Source organism: Rhinolophus ferrumequinum, chromosome 20 (genome assembly GCF_004115265.2).
Source record: "Rhinolophus ferrumequinum isolate MPI-CBG mRhiFer1 chromosome 20, mRhiFer1_v1.p, whole genome shotgun sequence".
Classification (NCBI taxonomy): domain Eukaryota; kingdom Metazoa; phylum Chordata; class Mammalia; order Chiroptera; family Rhinolophidae; genus Rhinolophus; species Rhinolophus ferrumequinum.
The window spans coordinates 24,214,960-24,230,398 of NC_046303.1; the positions used below are offsets into that span (position 1 = coordinate 24,214,960).

Sequence of the window (15,439 nt, forward strand, 5' to 3'; positions counted from 1 at the left end):
GGCGCTACCTGTTCCTATTTGTATTAGTGAGAAATAATGTACCTTTAATATTTCTGCAGAAAATCTGATATCATGGTGTATTTCATTAATTTAGATGTCACCAGGTGACTATTTCTAAGCTATTGGATATGGGATAGAGGAAGATGAGAAGTATAAACTTATTATTAATAGATGCTTACTAGTCTATACAAATGTCATTGACTGTGATAAAAGCATAAGATGTAAATTGAGGACACTTCTAAATGGGATATTTTATGAGGTCCCCCCCAAGATTATTTCAAGTATATTATTAATGTGGAAATAATTCTTAAAAAATTCAGAGGGATAGCAAGTCAAATGAGGAAAGCATATTTAGCGATATATGCACATCTAGTCAAAAGATAAGCACAGGAAATTGTGCTGAACAGAAATTCTGCACCCTAACTCCTTTATTTCAATTGCTCCCAAATTTCACGTCTAGAAAAATATTATTATATGACAAATACAGCACCTAGTTTAAATTTTCTAAATATCTCATTGATTATAATATACGTGAAAATTCTCTTTAAATTACAATGGGCTTGTCAGTGTGATTTTTGGATGCAAGTAACAGAATATACAAAATAAATACTAAGAGTCTATTTAGAAAGCTCACCTGACTGGAAATCCAGAGACAAACTGTTTCAGAGTTGACTGATTAGGAAGTTCAACTCTGTCAGGGATCTGGGTCAGCCTCCTTGCCTTTCCCTTCATGGTGGTAAGATGGCTACTCCACTTCCAATTATAACATATGTTTTTGACAACATGCAAAAACAGGAAGTAGGGGCAGAGCTTTCATTTTGTATGTGTCTCTTTATCAGAGTTGAAAATATTTCCTAAAAGCCCACACTATACTTCCCTCAGGTCTCATTGGCCAGCTCCAGATTACATTATCCTCTTCAGTTAGCTAATTTCAGGGGAGGGGAATAAAAGATATTTTAAAATATCAATATGAACAAAGGTGCCATCTTATGATGGCTCATATGACTTATAACATTTTCCTTATGGGTCAGAAATATGTTTCAGGGCATGCTGCTACATTCATTATCACATTTAATGTAAGAGTATGGGGTGGGAAGAGTATGGTGGGGGAAGCTAGACTTTCTTCAGTTATATTTGCTACTTCCCAGTCTTCCCATGGGGAGAGTGACTTCTAAGCCTCATTGGGTTTACCTATGACAGTACCATGCTCAGTAACAATAGCAATTGTTGCTATCACAAATTACATTTATTTTCCCTAACAATTTTCTTAGGGAAACTTTTATGATTACAAAATATTTCTTTTAATAGTAAAGATCGCATTATTATGGAAAAATACAGTTCTAAACCTGTTTGGGCATTGTTTAAATATTTTGTAGGTTTAATTTTACACTTTATGTAATTATTAATTTATTATTGCTCTTTGGTGGCTTACTATGTGTATATATTTCTTTAGTATGGACACTGCAATTGGCATTACTACTGCTTTTACACTTTTCCATTCTAATTCTCCTAATTATTTCTAATGTGCAATAACAAGCAGAGAAAAAGAACATCTAGAAAAGGAATAATTGATTAGTATTATGATAGAAAGTTTTTACAGCCAAAACAATAGTCAGATAACCACATATTATTTTTTAAGAGAATTGAAAAAAATGTACTAAACTATTTTACTTTGGTAGCAGCCTTTTTATATACTTACATATGAGAAACTTTCTTTACTCTTGTAAAAGTAATTCAGGTTAAAAATTGTATTTTTAGAATATCCATCTTTTTTTCTGAAATGATGGAGTATTATATGATTGTGTCTGAAGTTTCCATGGCTTGTTTCATTGTCTCCTGGGGACTTACAAATGAGCATTAGATATAAGTATTTTTATGTCATTTAAAAAAAATTATATCTTGTTTGGAGACATGAAAAATGTTTGCTCTCTTTGGTGTGAATATAAAATATCCCCACTGTAGTAATTACAGCCATGTTTCTTTCTTATGGAGTAATATTAACATTATTCTCTCGCTATGAGAGAAGTGTAAATTGCTATTTTAAAAAAAAACATAGGTTAGAAGGTTTCAATAAAATGTAGTTCTTTTTATAAAATATAATGATATGTAATTTGGGTTACTTCTGCCACTAGAATGTTCATATGGATGGTAATTGCCATAACACTGTAGTTTCAGATTTCTACAAGCCAATATACAACTTTTTACATACTTAGAGGCTTGCTACTATAATTTTTGTAATTTATAGTAGAAGTTCTCATTGATTCCAATATCTCAAACTTTGAACAATCTTTTTCATCACCATTTATTGGTGAATTTATATTTACCAATCAAAAGAAAAAATTAAATTCGTGATTTCATTTGAGTTGGGTATGGATTGGTTCTTAAAACATGTGCATTACTGTAGTCCGTTCAGATGACATTTAGTTGATAGGAGACTTCTGTAGGCGACAAACGATGCAAACTACAGGTGTCCCCCACCTTTACCCCTATGCTAGCCTCTGGCTGTTGTACTGACAAGGACCCGCTGCCCTGCGAACATGCCGCCACCCCATAAAAGCTTCTTCCTTGAACTACAGCTTTCAGACACTGCTCATCCACTGGTGAAATCGGGTCTCACCCGGGCCCTTGCATTTGATGCCTGGTACATTTTTTAAGAGTAATACCTCACTATGTTTAGGAATAAATGAATAATCCCATAACTAACATTTGGTGTAATGTCTCTTGGCAATGAAAAACAAATGAAACTGAATTGATTCTGTGACATAAATGTACCACTTTAAACACTCTCCCTATTGCTAAGTCACCAGTATTGCCTCTCTCATCACCAACATAGTTAGCTAAGTTCAAAATTCCGTCTATATTTCAAGGCTATTCTATGAAATTGTGAGACTGAATTTTATTATTAAAATAAAGTTACTGAATTGTTAGAAACATTGTCTCCTCGAGAAAATAAGTTTACACCAGATTTGAAATACTATTGAAATACTTTCATAACAGGGCAAAAATGAGAGAAAGCTAATGAAAAATATGAAATTTTCAAAACATCTTTAATGAGTAAGAAAAATATTAATTTTAAATCCGTTTTAACTAAGCTACTTAGGACATTATGTTTTTGCTTTCATTTCTAAAGCAAAGATTAAAGAAGGTTTCATTTTCTCATTTGATGATCATATTATTTATATGACATTGAAATGGCTTAGTTAAGGATTCTGGAAAACAAATTCAAGTATCTAATAGATTATTTAGCTTTATACATATTAAATGGTCTTCCTGTATCTCCTGTATCACCACTAAGTACATAAAATAATAAAAGAAAGACACCTATGAGAGAGAAAATTGACCTTTAATTTAAGAGTAATTTCACTGAATTAAAACTTTGAGTGTTTATGACCTATGTGCTTTCTACAGTAAGATAAATGAGGTAATTTCACATCTCTGTATATTGTATCTTTGTTAGAAATGAGCTTCATACCTAATTAGGTTCTTGGGTATTTTTTGGGGGGGAACTGCACTACCATTTCACATTCTGTTTGTTTTATGTTTCCTGCATTAAAATTACTTAGCACACAAAAGCCAAAGCAAACAAACAAACAAAAAACATGTAAACCAGGAAGAAAAATTCCATGGAAAATACATTGCTAGGTATTAAATTACCTATTTGAAAGCTCAGAACTTGGAGAACTCCATATTAAGTAAATTTCATAATGACAAGAATTATTTTTTGCTTGAGCAAGAACCGTGATAGGTCATAGTTCCCTGAGGATATGTAAAAGAAGCAAAGTTACTGTTAGTAAGAAAATGCCTGATAAATATGAGCTAATTTATTCATTTTTACCTGAACATCTGGTAGCCAAATATCTTAAATATTAAATTAAAACCTGTAAACTTACAATGAAATTCATTGAAATAGGGTTTAATATGTTAATGACTTAAAATTATACTGCTATGAATAACTTTTTTGGTTGGACATTTGTCATCATACCTGCAATCACAAAACCTGTCTAAGAATACAATAAATAAGACTGGTGTGAACATTTCATACTGGGCTAAATGTCCAGTTACCTTATATGTTTTCTCTGACAAATTTGAGTTTGAATTATTTGGGTCATTTTCTAATGTGAGCCATAAAAATATATAGCATATATGTTTAAATGTGTTTTGTTTTTTTGGTTTTTTTTCATTTCTACAACCTAAAGACCAGTTTGGTTGAAAAAAATAAAATTTAACAGCTTTTAATTTGTCATGTGGAATCTGATTCTATGTGCTTTTTATGACCTCCATATATTTATCTAAGTGAAGCATAAAATGGTTGTAATAATGGAGAATTTAAAGCAGCTTTTGCACATGAGCAGTAATGCTAACTAATAGGGTGAATAAAGGCTGAATGTAAATTCTCAGAATTTCTGTTTCTTTTGTTTGCTAAGGAATATCTTGGTTAGCTGATCCGAGCTCCTCATCATCCTAATTAAGCTATAAAGAACTTTGATCGACAGAATGGAAAAAAATAGGGAGTAATCATTTATATTAAATCAGAAACCTCACATATATATTAAATTTTCAAACTGCAATACAATATACATTAGATCTCAGAATGTGTCAAAATATAAGCTCACAAGCCCTTCCTTTACTGGAGTAATGCTCTGGTATTCCCACGTATGCTGCCAGAGATAACCTAGTTATGGCAGAAATTCCTATAACCTAGTATCACCAGTTCCTATTGACTCTACCTCATTTGTGTCTTTTAAATTGAGCCTCTGTTATCCATCTCCCTTGCCACTTGTTTTAGGCCTCTAATTATATTTCATTTGTAGTATTCCAGTAGCCACGTTTCTGTCCCAATACCAGCATTTCCACATTATTTGCCCATATAATTAAGCTAGTCATGTCATTCCACTACTAACAAACTTCTGTCAGTATCCTATTAATAATTTCAAGTTCAAACCCCATAACTTGACATACATGTCCTGAAGCAAACCCTTGTTAGCTTGCAGTCAGCATTCTCTTCAGTTGTACTGCCCTCCTGAGAACGCTCAGAAGTTGTCTCAACTTCCTCCCATCTGTCTTCCCCTACTTACCTATTAAAATGTCACCTTCTCTTCTAAAGCTCTCTGGACTCCTCGAGGTAAAAGTAACTGATTCATTAAAACGTTTCTTCACAATACTTTGCTCATATTTCATTTAGAGATTAACTTTTTAATTACTGAATATGCCCATAGCCTTATAACATCCTGAGCTCCATGTAGACAAAGATAATTACATTCATATTTGTATCTTTAACTTATGGAAGTGAATGTTCTCTCCAAATATTTGTGAATGAATGAATGATGAATAAATGAATCCAGAAAGGTCTGGATAAAAGGCCAATACAAAAATGTTATCAGAAAACTTGCTGAATGTGGAAAATAATTCTATACTGTCAGGAAATACCTACTAATGATTATTCTAATGTGGTCTTGAGACCGCCTCAAACAGAGCAATATTTTCCCCTCAGTATACTGAATGATAGATTTTTCATCAGAATGATGAATCATTAGGAAAATATTTTTCATTTCATGTAACTTCAGCCCAAGTATACATTTGTAAAAGTACATCTATTAAATAGATATTTGCATTAATTTAACATAAATTTGCATGGAGGTTCAGGCCCACAGATCTTGGTGTTAAATGTTTGCCCCGTTCTAACTGCTATCGTCTATTTTTATGTACTCAGATATATGAAAATAGGCCATAACCCATAGAAAATATTCTCTAGAAAAGAATAAGGATTTATGGTGCTACAATTCTGTGAAACCTGTATTGGTCTTCAGATTACTAGCATGAATATAAGGAGATCTAATGAAAAGTTTGTTAACTGAATAAAACCTTGTATGAGGCTAAATATTATTGAATACATCCAGATAGATGTGATTACTTTTATAATTTGTAATGTCATATCAGAGAACTCTATTCAGTACAGCATAATAATAAGCGCTGTATTAGGTTCCATATCATTTTCCTAAACTAGAGTTTAATTAAGTAATGAGGTCCTTGCCAAATGCCTTTTTAATGGTTGAAATGTTTTATATGCTAATGTGAAAAGCACATAGCAATATTTATGTCAAAAAGAATAATTTGATGTGAGAGGCATATTTGAGCATAACAAAAATATCTTTCTGTCTTACCTTTGTGTGTGAATACATGTGTCTCTTTTTACCTATTTTCTTCTAGTTGAAGGCATGATACCTTATTAGAATATATATAATTAAAAACTGCACTTTTTTTCATAGAACGCATTTTTAAATTCAATACTGGGTAATATAAAAATATAGTCAACTTTTATAAAATTACATTAAATGGTCATAAATTTAATTAATTCATGAAGAAATAAATGTATGGTCAATGGGTCATGAGAGAAAATACATTTTGAACATCTTACTTCCAGATTAAATCCTTAAATGATTTAAACTGTATTTTCTTTGCAACTTTTGTTATATTAATAAAACAGTATTACTTCTTTAGTTTTTCTATGCTGTATCATAAATTTCCAGTATTCATATAATATAGGACAATATCTTAATGAAATAATCCATGCTTATCCTCAAATTACTAAATTTTATCTTTATGGATAACACAATTTTTAAATTTATTTTTAATATGCTATTCAATCATGCCAATTTCTAATGAATACATAGCCATCTAGAAAATTTTGCCATATTTAGTTTTATTTATTTATTTATTTATTTATTTATTTACTCACTCAAAAAAGTCCAGAGTTTTGTTTTTTTTTTCTCTTTATGATTATAGAGTAGCAGGTCAAAAATGAAGTTGTCTAAGAATATGCTAAAAATAGTAAGCACTACAATCATATTTTAAAATCTGAGCAACCAATGTATAGAAAAGTCAAAGATATACTTGAATCAGTCAGACCAATACATTCCTGTAATCCCCTGAGGGACAATCATACAATTTGACACCAACATTTAAGCTTTGAAAATTATGTGAACATCTATTACATTATGGAAGGTACATGTCCTCAAACCTTTTCTATGACTTATAGCACAAGACGGTTAATCCATTAAATTTTTTTTTCCTGTTATTGATAATTTCCTAAGCTGCTTCTTTCTTTCCTTTTCAGAATGAAGAACAAATTTTGGTATTTTGAATTTGGCACATCTGAAACTTTCTCAGCCACCTGCAAGAAACTACATGAATCTGTAGAAATAGAAGTAAGAAAAATAAATTATCTTTGATTATCAATATGTTTATGGTAGCACATGGAAAGAGTTATATTTTGAGAAATCCACATATCTTTACCCATGATTCTAAAATTTCATTTCTGTCACTCATTGGGAATCTAGCACTATCTGAAATGTTAGTATAAAGTTAAGTTTGAGTATGAGTTATTTTAATATAGTATAAAAGAATGAGAGGTGAAACACAATTTTAGAAATCAATGGAAAAGTTACTGGGCATAGTGTGGATAGAAAAATGTAAGATAAAAGTAAGTACTTGAACAGAAAGAGAAAAGTTGCAAGATACATTTTTTTAAAAAACTTAGTATTTTCAGGTCTCAATATCTTATAACCTTTAAAACACAGTTCACTAAAATTGTACTTACTTTCATGAATAAAGGTTAGAGAGTATACTTTTCCATTCCATTCCCATTCATTAACTAGATTTTCTCACTTCCCGAGGTTGCCATTTCCCCATTACATTTTTATAGGACGTGGAAAAGCCAAGATAGAGAGCAAAGATAGCAAGAAAAATACATTTTCAAAAGATTTGAAGCAAATAGGTCTACGAAAAAATATAGACGCTATAGAATTAAAAGTTTGGGAGATGAGTTATAATAGAAAATAACTTAGTTTTATTGGGAGATATTAGGGGTTAAAGAAAATGGAAACATTATTTTTTGATAAGTGGTAAAGACAAACCAAAGGAACCGAATTACAAAACAAGAAAATCTAATGACTGATATGAATTGAGAAATATTACCTTCAACACTTTCCATTTTGAATAAATGCATAATGTGTCTTCTGAGACCTAAATTATTTGTGTCATATATTCAGGTAATAAGTTTAATAAACAAAAGTATTTATGGAACACATAGAATCCTAATGGCCTGGCTTGGTTCTTCATTATCGTACGTTTCTAATTTAATGTTAATGATAATAACAGGAGAAGTGCTGCTATCTATCTCAGAATGTAATGTGTTTTGTTTTTTTCATTATGATTGGTAGATAAATCGAAGTATTAGAAGTATAAATTGGTGGTCATGGAATGGAAAAAGCCTTTCATGACTGAATCAGATATAACCCTGAAAAGGAATAGAATCACAAAAGATGAAGGATTTGGGGTCCGCATGAATTTTCAGTGATTATTGTTCATGAAGGATTACTGTTCGTGTGTGTGTAGTGTTATAATTTATATAGTTGTATATGTGCATAAATGTTTATGAAAAACATCTAAAATATCCCTTTACTTTCAGAAATCTTTTAAAAATTTCTTTATATAGTGGATTTTGAGCATATCTTACATTCAGAATTCTCAAAGAAAATTTGTAGAAGAAGGCAAAAATGAAAATAATATATATATATATATAAGTATATCTTCTGGTTGAACGTAAGGTGGATACTCTAAAGCCTCTTGCACCTCTGTTTACCTTATCCTACCACTGAACACACATTGAAAAAAAAATGATCAAGAAGAGATAGTCCAAGTTCATAGTTAGGAAAACTCATTATTGTCAAGATGTTATTTCTTCACAAATTAATCCATATATTCAATACTATCCCAATCAAAATCTCAACACTATTTTGTAGTTTCAACAACTGATTCCAAAGTTTATTTGAAGAGTTAAAAGATCCAGAGTAACAAACACAGTGTTGAAGGAGAACAAAACTGGAGGATCTGACTTAAAGACTTACTATAATATAAAGCTACAGTCCTCAAAACAGTGCGATATTGGTGAAGGAATGGTCAAATAAATCATGGAACAGAATAGAGATCCCAAAAGTGGTTACAGTTGACTGATCTTTGACAAAGGAGGAAAGGCAATGTAATGGAGCAAAGACAGTCTTTTTACAAGTGGTTCTGGAAAAACTGGACATCTACAGGCAAAAAAAGAAAAACAGCAGCATCTAGACACAGACCTTCTTCACCCTTGATGAAAATGGATCACAGACCTAAATGTAAAATGCAAAATTGTAAGACGTCTAGAAAATAACACAGGAGAAAACCTAGATGCTTTTGGATGTGGCAATGCCTTTTTACCTATTATTCAAAGGAACAATCCATGAAATAAATAATTGATAACCTGGATTTCATTGAAATTAAAGACTTCACTCTGTGGAAGACAATGTCAAGAGCATGAGAAAACAATCCACAGATGGAGAGAAAATACTTGTAAAAGACACATCTGATAAAGGACTGTTATTCAAAATATACACCGAACTCTTAAAATTCAATAATAAGAACATAACCTCATTGAAAAATGGGCCAAAGATTTTAACATACATCTTATCAAAAATATATATATATTTTTGTATATATATATATACAGAGGACAAATAAACATATGTCATCAAAGAAATGCAAATTAAATGCAAATTAAAAACAATAGTGAGATACCACTACACACCTATGGTATTAGAATACTGACAGGACCAAATGCAGGTGCGGATGTGGAGCAATAGGAACTGGCATTGCTGGTGGGAATGTAAAATGATACAGTCACTTTGGAAGACACTTTGGCAGTTTCTTACAAAAACTAAACATATTCTTACCATGCAATCCATCATCAATCATGCTCCCCGGATTTGAAAACCCAAAGGCGTTGAAAGCTTAATGTCAATGCAAAAACCTGCCTATGGATATTTCTTAATTAATGATTGCCAAAACTTGGAAGCAAACAAGAGGTCCTTTAGTAGATGAATGGGGAAATAAACTGTGGTACATCCAGACAAATATTATTCAGTGCTATCAAGCCATGAAAAGACATGGAGGAACATTATGCCTTTTCCTAAGTGAAAGATGACAATCTGAGCATGCTACATAATGAATGATGCCAACATATAACATTCTGGAAAAGGTGAAACTGTGGAAACAGTAAAAAGTTATTTTTAAGGCAGTGAAAAAAACAAAACTGTATGATATGATGGTGGTAGTAAGTGTCATTATACATTTTTCAAACCAATAGAATGTACACCAACAGTGATCCTTAATATAAACTATGGACTTTGGGTGATAATGATGTGTCAATGTAGGACATCAGTTGTGACAAATGTACCACTCTGGTGAGGATGTTGATAAAGGGAGAGTCTGTGCATGTGTGGGGGCAAAGGTGTACGTGTGAGAAATCTCCTCACACGTACCTTCCTCTCAACGTTGCTGTGAATCTGAAACTGCTCTAAAAAAATAAAGTGTTCATTAAAAAGGAAACACTGATCTATGTAGTGTAGTGTTATATGTGTCACAAAGTAAAAACTACTCACGGACATGTTGTATCACATAGCAAAAAACATTTGAATACAAATAAATGTGGAAAACATTGATTTTAAAGTTAATAAATGGTGAAGTTAGTGATTTTGTTTCACAGAGCCTTGTACACAGAAAGTTATTTAGAGTATTCTCCAAGAAAATGGACAACTAGCACTAAGTGATTCTTCTAAGGGTCGTGTTTCTACATGCCCTTCAAGTCTGGTTTGCCAGCTCTGCATTTACTGGCTTAGCAATAACATTTATAAATCAGAACCAGTGCTGCACACTCCCCATTCTATTGTTGTACATCTTGAAATACTGTTAATTTTAGGTATTTATCTTAATTCTAAAACTTGGTGTGTGTGTGTGTGTATGTTTGTGTGTATGGATGATAATACAAAATCTGCTTCTCTACTCACTTTTTAATGAATCCAGTCTATCATATTAGCAGAATACGCCTTTCTACCCTCAAGGTTACTTCATAATTAAATATAACAAAAACAGCAATTTGGAGATTTGATTTTGTTTCCTGTTGCTTCCTATTTGGCCTAAAATTATACCAACTATGGTTTGAAAATATATAACAGAAAATAAAATCACTTCAAGACAAGAGTACCTCAAGTAATAGGTATATGTTTTATCAGCAGCTCCTTCAAAACAGAACATTTACTGTGTGATCCTTTATTTCACATTTTTCTTTCATATAGGAAGCTGTTTCCAAAATGGGTTGAATGTTTGGAATAATATGAATATCATGGGACAATAGTAGATAATGATATAGCTGAGATTTATCCATTATTAATTATACCTCATGCTTGGCGCTAAGCAGTGTCCATACATTATTTGATTTAGCCTTCTTCAAAATCCTATGAATTAAAGAGATTCTATTATATTTCCGTTGCAAAGGTGAGCAGATGAACATTTTCTTGAATAATTTAAGAGAAATAAGAATTGTGTTCCTCCAAAAAGTTTAAATCTAAGAGAACAAGTCAATTGTAGATTGTATACATATACACGTGTGTAATGGCAGTACATATGTAATATTTATGGCAATAGAGAGATAAACAAAGTTGAAATTTTTAACTTTCAGAGTTTCAGTTATTCTCTAACATTGTTACAGAAGATAAAAAATAAAACATAAAATATAAAGTTTTATAATTACAACATATTAAAAGCAAAGTTTGTTTTAAACTATTTGGGGCATGTACCTAAGAATCTCATGTCAACATCTGTCATTGAAACGATGAAGCTCATAGATTTTTTTATTTGCTTCATGTACCAGGCAAATTCATTGGAGAATAAAATAGCCCATTCTCCAGTTTTGTGGTTGTCAGTGAGGCTGGGAAAGATGGTATGTTTTAAGGCCAAGAATTTTCATCCCAAAATACTGAGATTTTTCTTGATGATTAAGTACTTCTATAAAACCTGAAGTGACCTCAAGAATTAATAAACAGCAGTAAGTGTGTCAGGGACACAAAATCAATTGACAGGATTCAAAAGGTAAGATTTTACTCCCAGTAGTAACTGGAAAGCCCAGAGCTCTTCAAGGCAATAAGGCAGTTTCCCCATTTAGTCTGTGCCCCACCTGTATCGAAACCATCCTCTTTCAACATGTACCAAGAGGACCTTTGTCTGGCCCTAGCCCTATCAAAACACTGTCTTGAGGTGTGGGAAATGAAACTTGTGAAAGGACATTCTTTTTTTCTCTCTCTTTTTTTTTTTGTTTACCCACTTTACAGAGGCATGGCTGACATACAAAAAGCTGTGCATATTTAATATATGCACATTCATGAGTTTGGAGATAAGCATATAGTCGTGAAACTACCACCACACTTAATGCCGTCAACATATCCATCACTTCCAAAAGTTTCTTCCTGCTCTGTGCATGTGTGTGTGTGTGTATGTGTGTGATATAAGGATATTTAAGATATAAGAATACTTAAAACAACTACCGTCTCTTCTAAAGATTCCCAGGTGATGTTTTTTGCAATGAAATTCTAGAAGCAATGATGAAGGGATACAATGTGGACCTCAACAAAGACAGTCATAGGAAACCAAAGTTGGACTCATTAAGTCCAAAACAAAAAATAACTCCTTATTCCAGAAAAGAATAAGAAATGTGCTGAGGGTGAAGCATAGCATTATAATTCCGTCAAGGTAGATACATCATAGTTTTTCATAGTGGAGAGAGTGAGGAAGAACTGTGACAGGTAAAAGGGGAGTGAATGACCAAAAGATGAAAATTCTGTTCTGTGTTTACCAGAAGTTATTTTTAATAAAGTATGTTGGGTAAGAATTCTAATATTCCAGCAATAATTTCTAGCTTTCACAGAATCTACCAAAAAAGAAAAGCATAAAACTAAACTGATTTTCTGCTAATACTATGGCTAATCCTTGATATCTTGAACCAGCAATATTACTAAAATTACCTAAAAGGCTTGTTCTGAGCTCCAATATTATACTGTGTTTTATAGATAAAACTTATGAAACATATTTCCAAAAAAATGCATTTTATTCATTGGGAAAATGTAGAGTACCTTAGACATCACATATCAGAAGAGATACTTTCAAGCCATTTGTATATGCCTGTTTTAATTTCTAGGTTTGCTGCTGTGGTTTTCAGCAAAAACACAAATAAGTTTGTCTTATAAATTTGTATGAGTCTGCAGAAACTCTCCTAAAAATAAGCTTACAGTAATCTATTTTACTCTATTTTATACAATGAACAAAGCAATGTTTTTTTTTTATGTTTCGTTGAGTAAAATTTCAAATAATTTTTATCTGACCTTGTCATAGAATTAGACTCACTATGAAAAAAAATTAGTTTATCATTAATTGTATCTCATCAAATTTATTGTCCGCATTTATAGCTCTCCAGGGTTCTTCACATGTTTGAATTTTCATATCAAATGACATGTTAAGTGAATCTGAAACACTAAATTTACATATAAAAGCTTGACCTTAACATGCATATGGTATCGTTCAGGGTATATTTGTAAACTAAGATTAAAATACCTTGGCAAATTTTTTTAAACCATCTTTTCTTTTAGGTAAATTTGTGTCTGTAATGAAACCTTCTATTTTAAAACTGAAAAGAATGGACAATGGCATCACAGTTTTGCACTCTGCAAATAGCTCCCATAGTACTATATGTTAACGACCTTTTTTCTCCATAATAAAAATATTCAGGATTTATTGACTAACCGAGGCTGTTAGCTTTTAAGCTTTTATATTCTCTTCCTCTGTAGCTACCTTTTTAAAAATCATAAATCTTCAAAGTGGATGAAAATATTATCTGACACAGTGTTATAACTTGTTTATATTTCATAGCCTTCACCTCAGCTTTTATTTTTCTATGCACTCAACCGGTGTGCTACAATTCCTGGTCTCCATCAGAACTAGCCCTGAAATTTTCCAGACTAATGAACATAATGTTAAAGCAAACAGAGGAAGGTAGCCTGGGGTCAAGAACTAGTGGAAACAAATCATTAATAAATAGCAATTTATGTAAGGACATTAACTGTCCTGCTCTCTCACAGGAACCTCCGTGTTCTTCATTCCTTCTTTGTTGACACTCCTTGACCATTTTTTTTTCCTTCGTTTTTTTCAGAGAGCTACTTACTCTGTTTCCTTAAAACTACACCTGACAAGACTCTGAAGAGTGAAAACATGAATAAGAGTATACAATGATGTTTCTCAATTGTCACATGTAACTTTCCTAGTTCAATTAAAAAAAAAAAAATCCTATTTGCAACATGCTCTCCTTTTCTGCAGATGAACAAAGGACTACTTCCCTAATTCTGAAAGTAACTTGTCACAGTGGGGTTCTAAGGACTCGTCAAATAATTGTCTTAGTATACTACCTGCTGTGTTCAATATCGAGTGAAAATGGAAGCCAGGCCCCAACTCCAGCTTATTTCGCAATTCTTCTGTTATTTAAATGATTTTAGTCAGTTTGGGGGAAACCAGACCTTTATAAATTAACAGCAGGGAAATACCAAAGGTGTCAGGTTGCATATTTATCATATTTTTCGTGTAATACTTAAATATGTATTAAGAAGTGACTGACATAAATTAGGCAGATTTCAGAAGCCACAGGCCATGGCTTGTAGAGGACCCCCTTCTGCTTGACATTTCATCCTTGTCAAAGATCAAATTATTTTAATTTAGGCTGCAAATTATAAGGAATGAAGACTTCTTTGTGGGAATTCCCTGTGGTAATCTGACTTTTGTTGTTACTGCTGCTTGTCAGTGTGCAAAAGATATAATATGCATGCAAATAAGGTTAAAAAATATGTACTATCTAATTATCCAGCCAGTACATTCCACTTGAAGACAGTGGGAGGCCTGACACACAGTATGTGTTTGATTCATTGAGGCCTGCAGGGTATTTACACAAGATTACTTTTAATTATGAAATTAATATCTGTTTATCTAGAATATGTAGTGGTAAGTGAGTATACACATGAGCAGAATTCTTTAGTAAAAAGAAATCATCTTAATTTAATACATGAAAAGGAGGAAAGGAAAAAAAAACACAAAAACAAAAACACTTGTTTAGAAGGGGGGGGAAAGGCATTACCCAGACCTTGGTTTCACCCTCATTGAAACAAATTGAATGAGAACTTGGCACCTTCTCTAGAATTGGTTTCTAGCCCTGCCAAGTAGGCTCAAGATGTGTTTCTTTATTTCACAGTTTTTATATTTTAGTGAACAAGTTACAGTATTAGATTTAGTGTGATGAGGCAAATGTGGAAAAAGAGATTTTTTTATGTTTTCTGTTTTTATCATTTTGGTGGAGCATTATCTCTTCTAGGTTCAGAAATCCTGATTGCCTTGAGAAAGAATGATGAAGTTATTACCATTTTTTTTCTGTAACAAGACATGGCAAATAAAACAATCCCACTGCAGACATACCTCACGTTATGAAATGCATTTCCATAGCAAAGTTCTTTGTAAAACAAAATGTTATATATTTACA

The 15,439-nt window shown here is 32.1% G+C and overlaps 1 protein-coding gene across 7 annotated transcripts in view; it reads left to right on the forward strand.

Moving 5' to 3' along the window:
• The window catches only part of DGKB (diacylglycerol kinase beta), a 698,162-nt gene that overhangs the window by 513,300 nt on the left and 169,423 nt on the right, over positions 1-15,439 (forward strand). For all 7 annotated transcript variants that reach the window (XM_033088916.1, XM_033088914.1, XM_033088918.1 and 4 more), the window contains one exon: positions 7,115-7,205. In XM_033088916.1, coding sequence (XP_032944807.1) covers positions 7,115-7,205 — 91 coding nt within the window. The remainder of the gene's footprint in view (positions 1-7,114; positions 7,206-15,439) is intronic.